General features: G+C 30.4%; 1 protein-coding gene across 2 annotated transcripts; it reads left to right on the top strand.

Annotated features, from left to right (window-relative positions):
- The first annotated feature begins 7,343 nt into the window (after positions 1-7,343).
- On the top strand, positions 7,344-16,903 carry LOC107946497 (uncharacterized). 2 transcript variants are annotated; one of them, XM_041107066.1, is made up of 13 exons: positions 7,344-8,433; positions 8,536-8,692; positions 9,447-9,559; positions 9,654-9,755; positions 10,063-10,132; positions 10,691-10,746; positions 12,236-12,286; positions 12,460-12,564; positions 12,773-12,817; positions 13,206-13,314; positions 15,408-15,610; positions 16,073-16,159; positions 16,447-16,903. In XM_041107066.1, exons 1-13 carry the CDS (start codon positions 7,504-7,506, stop codon positions 16,612-16,614), a joined length of 2,196 nt encoding a protein of 731 aa, XP_040963000.1. In that variant the 5' UTR covers positions 7,344-7,503; the 3' UTR covers positions 16,615-16,903. The 2 variants fall into 2 exon arrangements, with proteins under 2 accessions (XP_040963000.1, XP_040962999.1); XM_041107065.1 differs by having other exon boundaries at positions 8,527-8,692.
- The last annotated feature ends 2,935 nt before the right edge of the window (positions 16,904-19,838 follow it).

Genomic DNA, 19,838 nt, shown 5'->3' with positions numbered 1-19,838 from the left:
AGGCCGATCTTTGCGGCTTCAGTTTGCGTTGGGCCATTGATTGGGCCATCTGTTTGTTTTTGTTTTTTTAGCCTATCTTTAATAAAACCCCAGTCTTATTTTCAAAAAAAAAAAAAAACTTGCTTTGTAAATTATTTATGTTAAGTTATTTTGTATATTATTTTAAGTTATTTTATATATTAATTATTTTAAAATTATTCTATACTATTTGCTTTAAATCGGTTTATATTAGTTATTTAAAAACTCATTTTCATGTACTATTTATTTTTTTGTCACTTATTTAAATTGTTTTACATATCCATTTTTAAACCCTGCTTTATTATATGATTTGTTTATTTCAACTTTTTGTATATATTATTATTTATATTAAGATTATCATTTCATATTTATTACTTATTTAGACTAATATATATTATTTTGTATATTACTTACTTTGATTTTCTCCTTATGCAACATTTACTTTAAAATTCATTTATATATATATTTTAACCCTATTTTTTTTATCTACTTCAACTTTTCATATTACTCACTTATTTTAAAAAATTTTGTATGTATAATTTATTGATTATAAATTGATGGTTTCAAATTTCCCATCTTTCATGCTATTCATTTTTTAGTTATTTAAAACTTGTACATTTTGTTCGTGTTTGTGTTAATTTGTTTGGTGTTTTTTAATTAGCTTTTTCACTAGCTTTCAAATATTAATGTTAGTATTTATATAATATGTGATGTGAGGTTATCGCCCTTATGTGTATTGTATTGCTTATTTGTACTTATCGATTGTTTGTCATCCATTAGAGTACATTTTGATTTACGAATTATCACTTCGCATTGTATATTATCATTTCCATCACGCTTTATTTGCTCACAAATTACATTTAATATGGCTTAAGTTTTGAAATCATTTTTATCCAAAAGTTTCCAAGATAGCGTAACACTCGGTATTTGGGATTTTCGAAAGGATCGTACCCTAATTTACGGGGTCTCGATTTTTTCGATAATTTCAAATATATGAACCTTTTTCTTTAAAAAAACACATTTCTTAAAAAGTATCTTGGGAATCAGAAAAGGACCGTGTTTCAACTTACGAGATATAATATCTTTTCAAAACCGGGACGATCAAAACTTCTAAAAATAAATAAATTTTTGGTGTTTATTCTTGTTTTGGGATTTAAGATATTGTGTCCTAACTCACGGGATATAATTCTTTTTCTCGATTAACGAGAAATCACCCTTCTTTAAATTTTAAAGCAATTTTAACAAAAGGATCATATTTTTAAATTTCTTTTCGAATTTTCAATTTTTCGACATTAAGACATTAATTAATCAATTATATACCAATTTTGGGCATAACAATGGTGCTAAGCCTTCCTCGCATGTAACCGACTTTCGAACCCGTTTTTCTAGAATTTCGCAGACCAAAATCATTATTTTAATAAAATCAAAATGTTTTATCAAAACGATTGAATTATAGGGTGATCCGATCACATCTAAAAAAAAATATCGGTGGCGACTCCAATTTTTTTTATTTTTAAAGTCGACCCCTTTTCAAAAAAAATGGTTTCGACATCATCTAACTTTGAAAAGTTATTATAAAATTGTCACTAATCGTTAAATGGCTAACAAAAAGGATGGTGTGTCATCTCTTAAAATTCGCATAATAGCAACTTTAACCCTTAAACATTTATACATTATGTCAATTTTGCAGTTTTATACTTTTATTTGTGATCATTTTACCTAAAAAGCTTTAAAAAAAATAAAATTACTAGTTAAATTTGATTGAAGAAATACTAGAAATAGAAACAGTTGAAAACCTAGGATCATAATTTTCACATTTTCTCATTCTTTTCTCTTGATGCTTCGATTCACGACTATTGGATTGAGCACTAATAATTGAGATGATTCATGCTTAAATCATTTGATGTTGCTTTTGTTATAGTGGTCATTGTTGCTGTTATTACCATCTCCAAAAAACATAGAGAGCCTCACCATTTGTTTAATTAACCTACCATTAAAAGGAAAATAAAAATGATTTTGAAATCATTAACTTCTTGAGCTAAAGTTGTAATAAATTTAGCCAACTTTGGGGCACTGGATAAACTAAATGGCATAGGGACTTGGGAGTTCCAATAGAGTCATGATTGAAGTCACATTATTGGTCTCCAAAGCCAACATCAAACGACGTATTTTGTTGGTAAATAAGAGCGATCAAAGTACTGCCACTTCATCCACTTGTGACATTATCCTTGCGTTTGACTCAATGGAAAAAATGAAGAAGAACAAGAAGAACCACATGACCCAAATTTTGAAAATAACCAATTCAATTCCTTGAAAATAAAAGGCTAAAGATTTGCTTGGTAAGGTGGAAAGAAAATGGGAAAGATTGAAAATTGAAGGGGTATAAAAATAGAAAGAAAGAAAATATAATTTTTCTTTTAATGGGTGTGCTTCGTAGGAAAGATGGAAAGGAAAAGTAAATTTTTTTCCATCCATTGCTTGGTAGAGTTGAAAAATGAGAGGAAATAAAATGGAATTTGTTAAAAATACATAATTTTGAACTAATATATACCCCTCTCTCATTTTCTCTCATATTATCATTCAAGTTTGAAATAATTGGTTTTTATGTATTAGAATGAAAAATTATCATCTCTCATATTTTCTTTCTTCTCACATTTCTTTCCTATCAAACACACTTAGAGTGTGCTTGGCTGGGTGGAAAAGTGGAGGGATGGGAGGAGGGAGTGGAAAAATGGAAAGAAAATGAATTTAGAGTGTGCTTAGTAAGAAAGAAAAGTGAGAGAAAAGAAAATAGGAGGGATGGTCAATTTCCATCCTAATGCATAAAAATCAACCCTTTCAATTTGAAAAGATGAGATGAGAAAAAATGGAAGATAAGTGTATTTTAGTTCAAATTATGCAATTTTCAATTGTTTTAATTTATTTTCTTTCACTTTTCAACTCTACCAAGCAATAGAAGGAACAAAAATTACTCTTTATTTTTTTCTCTATTTTTCTATCTTTCTTACCAAGCATACCTATGTACAGAAAATTTATGTTTTTTGTTCTTCTAGTTTTCTACCCCTTCAATTTTCCATCATTCCAATTTTCTTTTTACTCTACCAAGCAAAGTGAAAGGAAAGAAAATAAAACAATTAAAAAATGTATAATTTTGAACTAACATACACATCTCTCCTATTTTTTCTCATATCATCTTTCTAATTTGGAGGTATTAAATTTTATGCATTAGAATATTAAATGATCATCTCTCCTATCTTCTTTCATCCCACTTTTCTTCCCCGCCAAACACACTCAAAATTTATTTTCTTTCCACTTTTTCACTCTCTCCTCTCATCCCTTCACATTTCCACCCAACCAAGCACATACTAAATGCTCAACTTAGGGCTCAACCTTCAAAATTGCTCAAATAAAGACTTTTCACGCGCTTTAACCTAGTTTGTGGTAAAAAATAGGTAAACGATGACATATTAAAATAAAAAGCATTAGATGTTGCTTGAAAAAACAATAAAAACATAATTTGAAACATGATATACAACATTTGAGAAGCCCTTATTTGAGCACTTTTAAAAAGATTTAGTCCTTATTTGAGCACTTTCGAAAAGATTTTGTTCTTAATTGACCTTTTTGAAAGGCTTGGCTTTTATTTGAGTACTTTTGTAAATGTTAAGCCATTATATAACCATTTTTAAAGGTTTGACCTTATGCCAGCAACATCTAAAAGGTTGAACCAGAATTTGTGAATTTAGTCAAGATAAAAGGTATCCGCTCCGTTAATTCAATTTAATTTTAAGTCTAACAACTTCAAAAAAAAATAAAAATTAAGCTTTGGTTTTATTCATCAATAGGAGCCAACTCAAGCTAACAATAAATGAGTTAATTGTCATTGAAAGATTCCAAGTTCTTAGCCATTTGAAATATAAGAAAAACAATGTAATTGGGGAGTATCTAGTTTTAATAATAATAAATAGGATTTTTTAAATCTAAATATTTTTGTTCTTATTTTTAATTTACACGTTGTGTATTGAATTATATTTCCATGTAAAAAAAAAGGTAATGTGTAAGCATTGAGAGCTAAATTTTACAAAATTAAAACTAAATTGATACAATGTGTAAATGTTGAGGATTAAATTTGTTATTATGTAAATTTAAAAAGCTGTTCTCTATATTTTTGTTAGAACAAAAAAAAATCGAGTAGTTGGATAACCATTTTGTAACTTTTTATGATAGCAAATATATATAAATATCCTTACAATAATATTGTTATATTATAAAATGAAGGAATACTCCATTTATAGGAGACTCTAGCTCAATTAGCCTCTTAATATATATATATCAAATATTAATGGTATGTATCAATAAAATATATTATATTTTTATAAATTTTATTAATAAAATTAGAAATAAATTAAAAATAATATTTCAAAAACAATTTTTTCAAAAACAATTTTTTCAAAATTTGTTTTCTAATAATTATGTTAATTTATCTTATTTTTTGAATTAAATTACATGTTATAAATGGATCGACACAGATGTAGTTTATCATTTTCTAATATTAGAATATAAAAATTTAACTTTAAAATTTCAAATATTTTTATGCAATAATTTGTTTTATTGAAAATGGTTTCCGAAAAATAATTTATTGAAAATGATTTACTTTTCTAAAAAATTTAATATTTTATGGTGTTTGGATGAATCTGTATAAAATATTTTTTATTGTTTGACAAATTTCTTGAAAATATTTCATAAAAGTTGCTTTCAATGAAACAAACATACATTTGAGATTATAATAAGTAGTGAAATGATTACAAAGTGATGTTAAGGTTAAATTATAATAAATAATGAATCTTCATGATATTAATGATTAAATTGTAAACTTTGTGAAATTTATAATTGAAACAAGAGAAGCGATATGCATGAAAATTTTTCATGTGAAATATGATATTAGAATGAATTATTTGATTAAAGTGCTTATATGGTGAAAAAATAAATTAAATGGCAATAAGGACTAAATTGAATAAATGTCCAAAAGTTTAAGTGTGAAACAATTTAACATGTGAATAATGAAATTATGGTAAAAGTTTAATGAATGTGTTATGAAATGGTGAAATATGCATAAAGTATTGTAAAAGTGAAATGGTGGAAAAATATGGAATTTTTAAGATAACAAGGACTGAATTGTTAAACTTGAGAAAATATGTGGATGAAATGATAGAAGTGAAATACATAGAAATTTGATATGTGAAACAAGAAATTGAGATAAATTATGTGATTAAAATGTAACAATGAAGAAAATTGATTTAATATGATTAATTAATGAATATTGAACTTTTATGACAAAAAGGGACTAAATTGAAAAGTTATGAAAATTTTTAAGAAAATATTTGGTAAGTGATGAATGTAGTAGAGAACGCAACATCTCAATGTTTTGGCCCAATGTTTGGGTCGAGTATGGGGTTGTTACAGTGAACAGAGCCTTGTCAATTTAGAAAATGTCTTATGGAAAAATAATTGATAAGACATTTTATGGGAATAACGGGGTAATTTTATGTTGGCCGAAAAACCTTTTACATTGACTATCCCATTTTACATGAAACAAACATTGAAAAAGGCTGAAAATATTTTTCGTAAAAACTTTTACGTTGAAACAAACGGAGCCTAGTTTTTTAAAACTATTTTAAGCATTAGTTTTTAGAAAAAGAGATATTTTAAAAAACAACATCATATATTCTTAAAAAATATTTATACTATTTACAATATCTATTTAATTCAGGAGAGAGATCCAGTTGGTTCCGTAACTTTTTACACACTAATATTTTAATAATCTAATCGTTGAATTTATTAATATGATATTATGTTCTAATTAAATAGATATTATACTAGTATAAATACTTTTTAAAAACATAATATAAACGCATAGTATTATATATAATATTCATATATTTTTAACTAATATAATAATTATGTTTGTAAATTTTAAAAATATAATATATCCATATAATTGTATAAAAATTAAAACATAATATGATCGAAATATGATCAAAAGTCAGAATTACAAAACAGCTATACTACTAACTAATATACTTGTTCAACATTATTATACGGTTATATTATGTTTTATTTTTAAAAAATATTATTAACTAATATAATAAAAAAAAGAATAATTTGGTATAGTGTTAGTGGACGTATCAGATACTAATCCTAATAAAAATTATATTTGGTTTTTTTTCTTTCTAAATGGTACGACTATAAATATAATAATAAAAATAGTATTTATACTATTACATAATTTTTATTTTTATTTTTAAAAACATATATTTTTTAACTTAATACTTGTGCAAAATGTCAAAATTTTAGGGTGTGAACACAAATATTTTTGAAGATTTTGTAATAAAAAATATTAGTTTGTGCCCGCTAATAGTGTTTGTCAATGTTTTGGTTTCAAAAATTAGGAATTTAGTCTCTCAAATTTTTAAATTTTAAAATTTAGATCCAACTGTTAACACTATTAATTTTTTTATTAAATTCGTTGTTGTGATGTTTTTCAAATAAAACAAATACTCATTTGGTAGCCGTATAATTAAAAAATAATTTTGTAATCAACTTGAATTTAACAAAAAAAGTTAACCGTGTTAACAGTTGGACATGAGTTTTAAAATCTAAAAAGTAAATAGACTAAAATTTCATGAAATAAATGTACAGGGGGCTAAATTTCTAAATTTAAAAAGTACAAGGACATGTGACATATTTTAACCTTAATTTTAACATGCTACATATTAAATATGCGTTTTATTATGAAATTTGGTAATATTATATTAAAAATGAATATAATAAATATAGATGTCAATTGTCAAAATAAATAGAAAAAAAATTGTATTTGAAATATTATATTAAAAAGATTACAAAAACTAGATATGTTAATGTTTTATTCTAAAATTTTGTACTAAAAAAATTAATTTCTGAAAAGCAATTAAAGTTAACAATAACAAAAAGAATCTTACTATAAATAATAAAATTAATTAAAAAATCTTACAAATTATAATATACATATACATATAATAATTAAGTTTGTTTAAAATTAATTATCTAATATAATTTAAAAACATAAAATAAAAGAGTAATTTATGTAAATAAAAATAAATGCTTAAAAAAGAGAGTACCATGTATAAAAAAAAACTCTAACTTAAACACAAATTTTATTTAAAATATTGTAAAAATAATATATATGATTCAAATATAAATTAATTTAAAAGATATTTTTAAAACAATCCATGAAATTAGATTGATAGGTTAAATCAGTCTATCCCGACTTTTGCTCTCTTTAATTTAATTTTTATTGTAAAAATTTTAGTTTATCATTGAAATTCGGAGTTAAAAAAAAGAACAACTAGTTTCATCCCTTCCGTCGTCGCTCACCTGTGTTTTCTCCAACTATAATTTCAAAACCCTAGAATTTATCATTCTCTGACAATTCTTTACTCCAAAATCATGGATCAATACTATCACCACCACCAACCTCATAGTCAGTGGCGGCAACCACCGCCACCACAGCAGCCTAGCCCATGCCCAGTTTGTTCAATTCCTCACTTCCCATTCTGCCCTCCTTACCCTCCTTACCACCATCAAAACCCTAATTACCCTCATCATCCCAATTATGCCCGACCTGGATTCGACCCCTTCCAACCTCCGGCACCACCACCACCTCCACCTCCACCACAGCCAGCCCCAGCACTGCCACTAACTCCTCCTCCTTACATCAATGGGTTTGCTGATCCTAGATCCTGGCATACCAACCCTAATTACGGCTACGATTATGCTACGGCTGGTGGTGGTGACATCGATCGGAGCTACAAAAGACCGAGGATTGAGGAGGGTTGTTCGGGTCCAGCTCGGATTTTGACGGAGGATGAGAGAAGGTTGAAGTTGATTCGTGATCATGGAGCTGCTTCATTTAGTGGATTTAACCAAGAGAACAAATCTCTCCATAATAACATTAATAACAATAACAACGTCAACTTAATGCCGCCAAGGAGTTCAGAGATGTATAACATCGAAGATTCACTTAATAATTATACCGATTATTATGGTAATAATAATTATAATTATAATCAGCCGCAGCAGATTCAGCATACAGATTCAGTGCCCACGGCGGTCAACCATTGGCAAGGTTATGAACAGAGACTGGGAGGTTATTTGCCACACCCTGGTGGCAATCACATGTCTCAGCCGCCACCTCCTCCTCTTCCAGCTTCTCCGCCACCACCTCTGCCCGTGGAGGCTTATTCTTCATCATCCAATTCATCAGTTTCTTTATTTCGAATAGGTGTTAGTTCATCAGTCACAGCACATTCCACTTATCCGGTGGTTACTGAACCTTACTATCAGAACAAACCTCCTCCACATGCTTTCCATAGGGAGGTAATTGCTTGTTTTTAGTTGGTTATTCAGCATTGGTGTTTGAAACTGTATTTTCCAAGGATGAACCTTATCTTTACATATTTTTGTTTTTAGGATCCTCAGGTTATCCATAGGACTTCCTCTGTGAAATATGCGGCCATTCCTCCAAAGGAATTATCTTCTGATAAGGCTAAATTTGTTGATGCTTCTGAGTTGTTTAAGATGCCTCATAGAGCTTCTCGGCCTGATCATATTGTGATAATTCTTCGAGGGCTTCCAGGTAAATTATATTTAATACTTGCACTTCAGTTGATGTATTTACCTCTCTTTTTTTAGCTGCTGGAATGCAGGCAGTCATTGGCTAATATTTGCTAAATAATAAAAGTATGTTGAATTATTCTCAATGAGTATATGGAGTTGTGAACACCTTGACATTTCAGAATTAAATGTTTCACTTTTAGTTGCTTTTAGCATGTAAAAATGTAACTTTGCTCACAGTGAGTTCAGACATTTTTGAATTGATTGGTTTAAGTTAATAATATGTTTGTTTTTTATCAGATAAAAAAAGAAATTATACTTGTTCTTTGTGCACCACTAGCTGAATGAGAAACTAGGTCCAGATCATATCTTATTTATGATTCATCCTTTGCACCTTTTTTTTCCTTCAAGTGTTTAGTTTTTTTTTCCCTGTTATTGAAAGATGTAATAATATGACTGTATTTCTCACTTGGGAGGTAATGAAGCTCATCTATGTAATGAGTTTCTGGAAACAAAATTTTGAAGTGGCACCAATGGTGACATAAGATGATGCTTTCACCTTTTAATCTGAGTATGCTTGAGAACTGCATCTTTTATGAGCATCTGCTGGTTATCCTCAATTTCCTCAGAAAATGCTATGGGTGTTTCTTGTGGTCATAGTCTGCAACAATAACCTTTGTGACCTTTATATGCAGATAAAGGAGACAGGCTAAGATGTCATTAACTGTATGGTCATGTTTGGCATATTTAATTTACACCATTTCTTTTATGTTTAGGTAGCGGAAAGAGCTACTTAGCAAAGATGTTACGAGATCTTGAGGTTGAAAATGGTGGTGATGCTCCTCGTATCCATTCCATGGATGATTATTTTATGACCGAAGTTGAAAAGGTCTGTTTTTCTTATTTCTGTTTAATATTCATGGACAGTTGAAAGATTAGCTATGTGGAAATTTCTAATATGTTTCATGTCGTATAAATTAAAGGATGAGGAGATAGAAGTTTCAAAATCATCAAGTTCAGTTCGAAGTAAGAAAACAGTGAAGAAGATGGTTATGGAGTACTGTTATGAACCTGAAATGGAGGAGGTAAGCTAGTAATTTATATAAAATGGGCAATCTTGTTAGGGGCTTGAGTTGGAATTTGCGTTTATGTACTTTTTCATGGTTAGGTTTTGCATTGCTGCTGAAAACATCTAGTCATTGAATATTCTGCCAGATTGGAAAAAGTCTCCAGTCAGGGAATTCTGGATTTTTCTTATGCATTCAAATATTAGTAGATGCATGCATGGCAGCAACCTAGTCTTTGTATTCCTAATTGCACTATTTCTTTGCTAATGCATGATACCTGCTCTTATTGTTTTAAAAGAGTTTAATGTTATGTAATATGCTACAGGCATATCGAGAAAGCATGTTGAAAGCATTTAAGAGGACCCTTGAAGATGGGATCTTCAGTTTTGTAATTGGTATGGCTCTTCAAATGAATACTAGACTAATGAACACAACTGATTTTTATTTTTGTTCTATTATTATTGTCATTCTGTTCTTTAAGTGGATTAGATGATGTTTGTGGTCGAAAAATTAAGTTTATACTGATATGGTTACATGTTTCCTTTTGGTCTGATGATTTTGTGGTGATGCCTATATTTTATTTTCAAATTCTTCTGTTCTTGGTGGTAGTTTAAAGATGTTTCCTTCAGATTATGGGTTCATGTACCTGCATTAGTTTCAGTATGGTTTAGAAAACTGAGGATGGCTTGAACTCTTTTCTCATTATTCCTTCACAAGGAGAGAAGAAAGAAATGGGACAAGTGAACGCATAGGCTTCATTAGATGAAACAATTAAACATTCTCCCTGTTATGCTGGCTTGTTACAGCATTTAACCACATAAGTGATCTAGCTTCATTAGCATTTTAAGTGGTCATGCAGTGCCCATGCACTGCTTACATTTTCTACTAACTACAGATGCAGTTTTTGTTCGGCAATTGACCCTTTTCTTGCTGGTATGTGTGCTTCGTCTTAGTGGATGACCGCAATCTGCGGGTAGCTGATTTTGCTCAGTTTTGGGCAATTGGAAAGGTATACTCTCAATTCTTTCTCACACCCCTCTCTGCAAGTATGTTCTCTGGGAATATTTTAAAGGTGTGCAGGTCTTCATTTGCATAACATGGGTCTTATTTCTTTTTGAGTTTTCTTCCTCATCTTTTGATTTTAATTAAAGCTTTTTTTTTGCTTGTGAAATCTTCTCTATTTTTCCTTCCTGATTTAATCTAATCCTTTTTACTGCATGGGAAAAAGTGTTGACCCATCTAGGGAAAGAGATATAAATATAAGTAATCCTTTTGGATTGGAACTTGGAAGTCTTTGTCTCCGGCATTCATTCGTCCTTTTTATCTTTAGTGTTGTTTTCTTGCCCCCCTAGCTTGAGGTTCTGGTTTGCTTTCGAAATGTAAAGTGGTTGATGCTTTCATGGAAATGTAAAGTTCTCTGGTTAAGAGGTAATTCAGTTAAAAAAAAGTAAAAAAAAAAGAGAGGAAAAATAGGATGCTTTTGGTCATGCTTGTAATACTTGTAATCCGAGGCCCATGGTGTTATCTTCAGAAGGTGCAACCCTGTTGTGCAATGGCAATCATAAATCTTCCTTTTAGGTTACAATTAGTTGCCATTATACTTCTCTGATTTTGAATAAATTGTTGACATATTGTGCCTTGTACCAAAATTGAATATGTGGATTTCATGCTTGACTATTATAATATCATCTAGAAATTCAATTGAGTATACCAAATTATTATTGATATTCCTTATATGCGCTTTTGAACTTAGGGTGTGGAAAAGCCTACATTATGGTCCCAGTATTTTTCTTGCCAGTGCTACGAGTTTGCATGTAGATTTCATGCTTGACTATGATAATATCATCTAGTTTAAGGCATTTCTTATTTTCTCGGTATGAGTATGAATGTATGTGCTTATGCAAGTTTGATGTCTCAATGGGTTTATTGTTACTATTATTATTAATGATGGGTTTTCTCATTTATGGTCAAATGATTTGAACACATTTCAAAGCTTATTTTACATTTTGCTTTTGCTTTTGTTTTCTATACCTGAATGTTTTCAACAGTACAATACAATGAATTTGTTAAGGGCTAGCTTTTAGGTTGGTGGTGTTGACCCCTTGTTGGTTAAAGTTTTTTTTGTTCTGACAACTCCAATTTTTTTTGCATTTATCATAAAAAAATATGAACAACTTTAATATATATATTTGTTTTAATCAGTTGCCACAATTTGTTTGCATCACTTTTGAAAACTTTTCCTGGAATTTCCATTTATGCTGTAGAAAAGTTCTGCAGTATCCAAATCCTACTCTGACCGTTCACATATATAATTCTGGACTTGAACCTCTAGGGTGAAGCATGATAAAACTACTAATAGCAACCCTGTTTGCATGTTATTCAACTGATGTGCTATGCTTTAAGCTGTTAATGATGATGACTATTGAGTTCTTTAGTTGGTTCCTCCCCCTTTTTTTTGTTCATTAGCTGTTTTTTCTTATTGTTCCTTTCTTTTTCAGAGATCCGGTTATGAAGTTTACGTGTTAGAAGCTACATATAAGGATCCTGTGGTGAGTGTGTGTATAATGTGTTTTCTTAACAAGATTTTTGTCACATTGCCTGATGCGCATGCGTTTATTTTCTAATGTTGATTTGACAAGTTGCTGATTTTTTTTTTATAAACTGAACAAGAGATTTTCCTCACTCAATTGTCCATAAAGCTGATAATAATGTTGAATTTCAGGGCTGTGCAGCTAGGAATGTGCATGGTTTTACCCTAGATGATATCCAACAGATGGCAGGACAATGGGAAGAAGCTCCTTCGTTATACTTGCAACTCGATATCAAGGTCTTTTTTCCCTAAGTTTGCTTCCAATTTTAACCGCGGTTAACGCTTTGGAAATTCTAGGAGAAAGCAAACGTCATGGTTTAGAAATTTTAAACATAAACTTGTCTTCTGTAATTTGAAAGAATTTGGAAATCAAAGTTACTTTGATATGATACGACAAGATTATATTGTAACTTCTTCTGAATGGTGTATTTTGCTATTATGACAGTCATTATTCCATGGAGATGACCTGAAGGAAAGTGGTATTCAGGAGGTAATTGACTTTCATATGATACTAATCTGATTGAAATCTTACTTCTGGATGTGCCTTCCACGTCCATTGAGAAAAAAAATTTCATGTTTAGTCATGACATGCATATATGGGTAAATTAGTTTCTTTGCAAGTAAAATTCTTTCCGGCACCTAAACAGAACTATATGTTTAATCCTCTTATTTTTTTTTCCCTCATAAGGAAGATTGGTTGTAGTTGGAAAAGTCACTTCGAAAATCTCTTTCTTGTAGCATTTTATAACTTGTTTTGGCACTGTTTTGCCATGTTTCTTCACCCTGGAAGGATTGTCGTAAGACAGACTCTTTAACTTGTGATTTTGGAGTTGGTATTCTAAATAGTTTAAGCTGGTTTCTCTTTTTATATCTGCCAGGTTGACATGGACATGGAAGATGGAGATCGTGAAGAAGGATTATCAGGACAAGAAGAACAAAAGACTGAGAAAGTGAACTTGCCCACTCTTGGAGACCATGTACCCGAAGGTATATTTTTTCTCTTCATTTATGTGCCTTCTGCATCAGTTTGTACTCAATATCACTTGTTGGTCATCGCTTCACCCTCCATTTGTGTTATTGACCAACACGAATGGACAAATTTGTTTATATTAAGACTATTATCCATTTGTGTTAGGTTTTAGACTATATTTTCTTGATTTTTTAGTTGCATCTCAAATGAGTTTTGAAACTTTGGGTGTGTTGTGTAGTCTGAAACTTGAACTATAATGTATTTTGTTTCTCAAATGCAAGAGTTCTCTAGTTTCAGTTTTCACGTTTTTGTTAGTATATATATTTGCTAGGTTGTGCAGTCTTGTATAAGGGTTACTGTATATAGGAATATATGTTGCTGTGGGGTTTCAGAACAATATAGAACAGAGATTTCCATTACTGAATTAGCATACAGTATCTCATATTTTAATCTTGCTATAAATCCAAGACTACTTTATTTATAGGTTGGTCCAGGGAGTTCTCACCTTATTGACTGGTTGGGTCATAAAAGGTTGAGGATTCCATAATGTTAGTGGTTGATAATTTTATATGCTTATGAAATTCTTTGCTGTTTAATTGAAGCTACTAATGGCAACACTCCCGAACAATTTGAAGATGTAAATACTGGAGAGAAAGCTAAGGGCAGGGAATAAGTAAATGAATATTAGGGTACTTAGTGTATGGTACTAACAAATTTTGTGTGCATTATTTTTCTTCTTTTAGCTTCCTCCTCAAGACTGAAGTTCTTTGTACAGCTTTATAGGATACCTTTTATGCGTATATATACATATAATATGTATATGTACATGCATGTGCACACACACATACTTTATTTGCAAATTGCTGTAGCAATATTGCATGCAGTGTTATAATTTTTGGGGTAAACTACATTAGTAACCACCGAACTATGGTTTTTTTTTTCTTTTTTGGTCACCCAACTAAGAAAAGTTATAAAATGGTCACTGAACTTTTCAATTTTGTCCTTTTTGGTCACCGAACTATCTTGGATTTTGGGTGTTTTCATTTATAGATTAGCCAGTTGGCGATAAAAAAAAGACAAAATTGAATAGTTGAGTGACCAAAAAGAAATTTACTAATAGTTGGCTGACTATTTTGTGACTTTTCATAGTTGGGTGATCAGAAAGGGAAAAAAAATCATAGTTGGGTGACCTCTATTGTAGTTTACCCTAATTTAATAAAACAATTGAATATAGTGTTTATATTTTGGTTAAAGTTAATAAAATTTCAATTACGAGTTTATTATTTAGGATATTTTCTATCTATTAAGTTGTAATAGTTGTAGAATAAAAATTAGTGATTTGTTAGACCAGACCACAGCTTTGAAATTAGTTCAAGTAAGTTATTTTCGGCTTTGCTTGGTAGAGTGGAAAGAAAACCAGAAGGATGAAAAATAGAAGGCGTAGAAAACTAGAAGGATGGAAAACATAAATTTTCTTTTCATAGGTGTGCTTGGTAGGAAAAATGGAAAAAAATTAATCTTCTTTCCATCCATTGCTTGGTAGAGTTGAACAATGAAAGGAAAGAAAACAAAGCATTCTAAAAATGCATAATTTTGAACTAATATATACCTCTCATTTTTTCTCCGCTCATCATTCCAGTCTGGAAGGATTGGTTTTATGCATTAGGCTGGAAAATGATCATGTCTCCTATTTTCTTTCCTCTCATTCCCAACCAAGCACACTCGAAATTTATTTTCTTTCCACTTTTCCACTCCCTCCTCCTATCCCTCCACTTTTCCACCCAACCAAGCATACCCTTAATAATAAATTAATGAGGATTATAAATGTATTTTCACCTTTACAAAAGTTTCAAACCTCTTAATTTCCATTTAATTATATTCAGGCATCAAAAAGAAAAACTGAAACTTAGAGGTGCAATTAAACTATTACATTACTCAAAGGTAATTGAACTAACATTAACTCTTATCACAAAATTTTATTATAAAAATAATGAGGGTATTTTGGTCTTCAAGAGAGGTTTCACAGCACATTGTATATGGTATTGATATTCAACTTTTTCGGTTTGACATGTTATTAAATCATCCAATTTCCTATGATTTGGCTCTTTAGATTCTTCAAAGGATGAGAAGAGATGGGATGCTGAGGGGGATTATCTTGTGGAAGTAAAAGAATTAAGTAGGAGTAAATGGTCTAATAATTTGGACGAAGATGAAACTGAAGGATCGGAAGCTATTAAGGGAAATTTGAACGCTCTCTCTGGCTTGATCCAAGCATATGGGAACAAAGGAAAATCTGTACGTTGGAGTGATCAGGTACTCCTTATATATTGCGAAACATATCTTTTTACTTTAGTACCGTTAAGCCAATGCTTTACTCAAATTAATTTTTACTTGAGCTTAAACCAAAGGATAGAAGAAACAACAATGGGATGGTTAAATGGTTGGGTATGAAAAGAGAAGGCAAGGGTCTAGTGATAGGTGGCGAAGATTGAGTTTGAATAATTAGCTTAATTTTATTAAAATATAGTATTATACTCTCTAATTCCATATCCTGGTTAAGGTTGAGTATGAAATAATTAGCTACAGTCTAGTAAAATAGGTTTAATAGGTTCTTTAATTTCATATCTGTGTGTTGTCCTAAATCTTTTGAAAAATTGCCAGTGTTACTCTGTTGTACTCGTATACCATGTCCATGCTATTTCTTCTGAGGTTTTTTGGTTTTATGTAATTTCCTGGTGGCTAATAACCCTGATATTTATTTCGCTTATTTGTCAGGGTGGTGACACTGGGTTTTTAATAGGTGCAGCCAAGAAGGCCAAGATGCTGTCTCTAGTCATTGGACCGGGAGCTGGTTACAACCTGGTCAGTTGCACAATTATCGCTTCTGTTATTTCAGTTTTACCCAGTTTGATTTAAATGGAAGATAATTACATTGAATATCCTCCAATTAGTTAACAGCTAGCCTTCTGTAACATTTTCTTGTTGAAAGAAAATTAGTTGACACTGGGAAGCCAGTGAATGACAGGATTGACTTTGTATGGTTCTTATATTCAAGTTGATTAGTTGAATACCCTTGTGCTCTGAGTTCGGTAGTTTTTGAGAGGCTAACTTTTTAATTTTTTCTTGTGCTTTTACAACATCACATGCAGAAGTCTAACCCATTACCTAAAGAGGAGAGCCATGCATCCGACAGCATTGGCAATTCAAAGAAGCAAAGTTCATTCCAAGAGCGACTTCGTGCAGAGCACGAATCCTTTAAAGCTGTTTTTGATAGGAAGAAGAGGATTGGGGGGCTTGATCTGGATGAAGATCAGTAAATAAAAAAAGCTCGGGTAAGTTATTTGGCCTTGTAGAGAAGTTCGGCAACTCCCCCATTTTGTTGGTATTTGAAAGGGTAGATAACCATATTTGTAGAGTATAATGGGAAAGAGGGGTGGTTCAGTTTTTGTATTTCAGAATGAAAACTCCATAGTTAATATCCCTATGGTAGGAAAAGAAAGATCCCCTATCATGTGTAATATATTTATTTTTCTGGGTTCCGAAGATTTATTCCATGACGTACCCAGAAAGTTATCCATATCTATAAAAGTATCCAAGCATTAGATATATTTCAGCCAATGTTAAATTATGTTGAATCCAATAGTCGTAGTCTTATAAATTTGACATATCTAATTGAGATTGTATGTAGCCAATGTTCAGCCATTCCCCCTTATCAGCTTGGTCAAGGAAATTATATATAACTACAATTTGCAGGGGTGGAAGTCCTTTTAGCATATTAATCTTTTTCTTGAAAGTACGTGATTTTTAATATAAAAATGGAAAAATGACTAAATGTTTTACCTAAAAATTTATTAAAACATTAAAAAGGCATTGATTTCCTTATTAACGGGAAGCCTACAAGAGACGTTAAGAGAGGATAGAATGTAGTTATTACAGCTAAAGGTATGCAATATAGAATAAAGGTGTATTTTTCAGTTTTATGGTTTGGTCAGAATACCAAGAAAAACTTGTATGTCCTTTTGTTGAGATAGGCGACTCAAACATCTTCATTTGGTTTGGAGAAAGCTTTAAAATGGTTATTTCTACAATACATACTTCTCTCTTCTTTCATTTATTATATGAATCATGAAATTCTTTCTTATTAAAATTATACTAATTAATTTGTTTGAAAACACATTATATAAACAATCTCTTACCTACTTTTAAGTAAAACATAACAATTTAAAGGTCACCTCACCTGGACAACTGATAATGAGAAGCCATCTTCTATGAAGTTGATTATCAAGAGCTCAGACAAATCTCGTTATAAAAGCAGCTTGGACAATCTTGGAGATTACAAAATGGACTTGTACAGTTAAATAGTCTAAACTCCAAATGCTAACTCTGAGAATGCTTGTTTTTAAATTTAATGCTATGATATTTTTAATCAAGGCTTTGCTTTTGGTGAGGCGCATTAAAGTGACTACTATAGAGGACGCCATTCATTGGGTCACTACAAACATTTATGATGAACCTTGAAGAGCCTAAAAGGAAACGTTGCCTTGGAATAGCTGCAAGAACGGATGGAAACACGTAGAACTCCAAATAGAGTAAAGGTAAAAAATTCAATTAAGGAAAAAGGGAAAGGTGAAGCTATTGATGAGAACCCTAGAGAAAAGAAGAGAGGCATTCAGTGTTACGAGTGTGAAGGGTTTGGTCATGTACAAGTCGAGTGAGCAAACACTATGAAAAAATTCTTTTAATGTTTCATGGAGCGATGAAGACTCAAAAAGTGAGAATGATGAAAATATTGAAAAGTTGAATAATTATATTGCTTTTAGAAGTTGTAACTGATTCTGAAATTGGCAGTGATGGTGAAGTAGAGCTAAGATGAGACTTTATAATCATGCTTGTCAAGTTGGGTCAAGTATGTAAATGTAATGCCAAGGCTGCTGATGGTTAAAAAACATTGAAGAGGACACTTTTTTGAACGTTAAAAATGTCAAACTCAGTGAAATTGTAAAGTTCTCAACTACCCAATTGATTTTGAAAAGGATAGGGTAAGAATGGATACGTTAGTTGAGAACTGAGATTCTTGCTGCTGGATGACGACAACTAGTCTTCAATTGTTTTTGTCAAAGCAGAAGGCAACATGAAAATTCAATGAAAGAAGATTTAGAGACCTAAAGTGTAACAACCCAGTTTTGACTCTAATCGGATATAGTAGTTTCGGGACCACAAGTCCGAGTCAAAAAAATATTTTAATATTATTTTTTGTGTTTATTATGTGTGAAAATTTCGTGCTTTAATTTCGCTGTTTGAGTGTCCGATTAAATAAAAAGGATTAAATCGCGTAAAATAAAAATTTAATGGTTATTTTTAAAAAGGGGCTGAATAGTGGTTGTTCTTTTAATATGGAGGTTTAGTTTTGCAATTTAACCATTAAAAAGAATAGTGGGCGGCATTATGTGTATAATATATATATAGTTTTTATATTAATTATAAATGTTATAATATATAGTATATTATAATATTATAATTAAACAAATAAAGACCACCATCATCTTTTATTTCCTTATCATCTATTCGAAACTAAGAAAAGAAAATAAAAGAAGAAGAACCAAGCTATTCGGCCATCTTTGATGCTTGATTTAAGGTATGTTTGGTTTCGGTTTTTGATGATTTTTACGTTTTTGTGATCGTTGCTTCGTGTTATATCTAGCCCATGCTTTAATTTTAGAATTTGATAGTGATTTTGAGACATGCCATTTATGAATACTTGAGCTTGGTAATAGTTGATGATGAAATATGAAAGATATGTGATAGATTATAATGTGTGTTCTTGAATTTTTGATGAATTTAATTATTTTGGATTAATTTGTAAAAAAATATTTAATTGAGGGACTAAAAGGTGAAATAAATGACATGAAAGGATCTATATGGGTCTATGAAATATTCGGCCCTAACATAATGTGGGCAAAATTTATGTATTTTGTGTTTTGTGCAAAAATGGACTAAATTGTAAAAAGTGTAAAATGTCAGGGGCAAAATAGTAATTTGTCCATTTATGTATTTTTGGAGTTAATTGAATATTTTGATGAATAAAAAGGTTAAATTTAAATGTGTTTAGATCAAGAAACGAGGAAAACGGAATTGGATCGGGGGAAAACGAAAGTAGTCGAGTAGTCGATCGTGTCCGCTGATATCCGAGGTAAGTCTAATAGCTATTTAATGTTGTTAAATCGATATATAGGTATGTAAATGTATTGTATTTTGTTGAACTTAAATTTAAAGGCATATTGATTGAAATAAAATAAAGTATGAATGATATACATGTATTATTAATGTTTGAATATATATATAGGTTTATACTTATATAAACCTTTAAATTTAGTTGAAGTATAAACGATGTATAAGTATATACATGTATAAATTATTAGATTAATCAAAGATATGTATAAGGCATATGTATATATATATGTATAAGGTTTGAATGATTATATAAGTACATTTATATATAAACTCTTGGATTTGATTTGTGGTATATGTATGTTATAATTGT

This window comes from Gossypium hirsutum, chromosome D12 (assembly GCF_007990345.1).
Source record: "Gossypium hirsutum isolate 1008001.06 chromosome D12, Gossypium_hirsutum_v2.1, whole genome shotgun sequence".
NCBI classification, from domain to species: domain Eukaryota; kingdom Viridiplantae; phylum Streptophyta; class Magnoliopsida; order Malvales; family Malvaceae; genus Gossypium; species Gossypium hirsutum.
The sequence above is the reverse complement of the archived record's forward strand: the minus strand, read 5'-3'. Positions and strand labels throughout refer to the sequence as shown.

Bases quoted from the DNA above. Each gene is read 5' to 3' on its own strand.
- LOC107946497 (XM_041107065.1), top strand. From the start codon at position 7,504: ATGGATCAATACTATCACCACCACCAACCTCATAGTCAGTGGCGGCAA. The intron at 15,611-16,072 runs GTACTCCTTATA...CTTATTTGTCAG, and splicing joins CTGTACGTTGGAGTGATCAG to GGTGGTGACACTGGGTTTTT. The intron at 16,160-16,446 runs GTCAGTTGCACA...CATCACATGCAG, and splicing joins CGGGAGCTGGTTACAACCTG to AAGTCTAACCCATTACCTAA.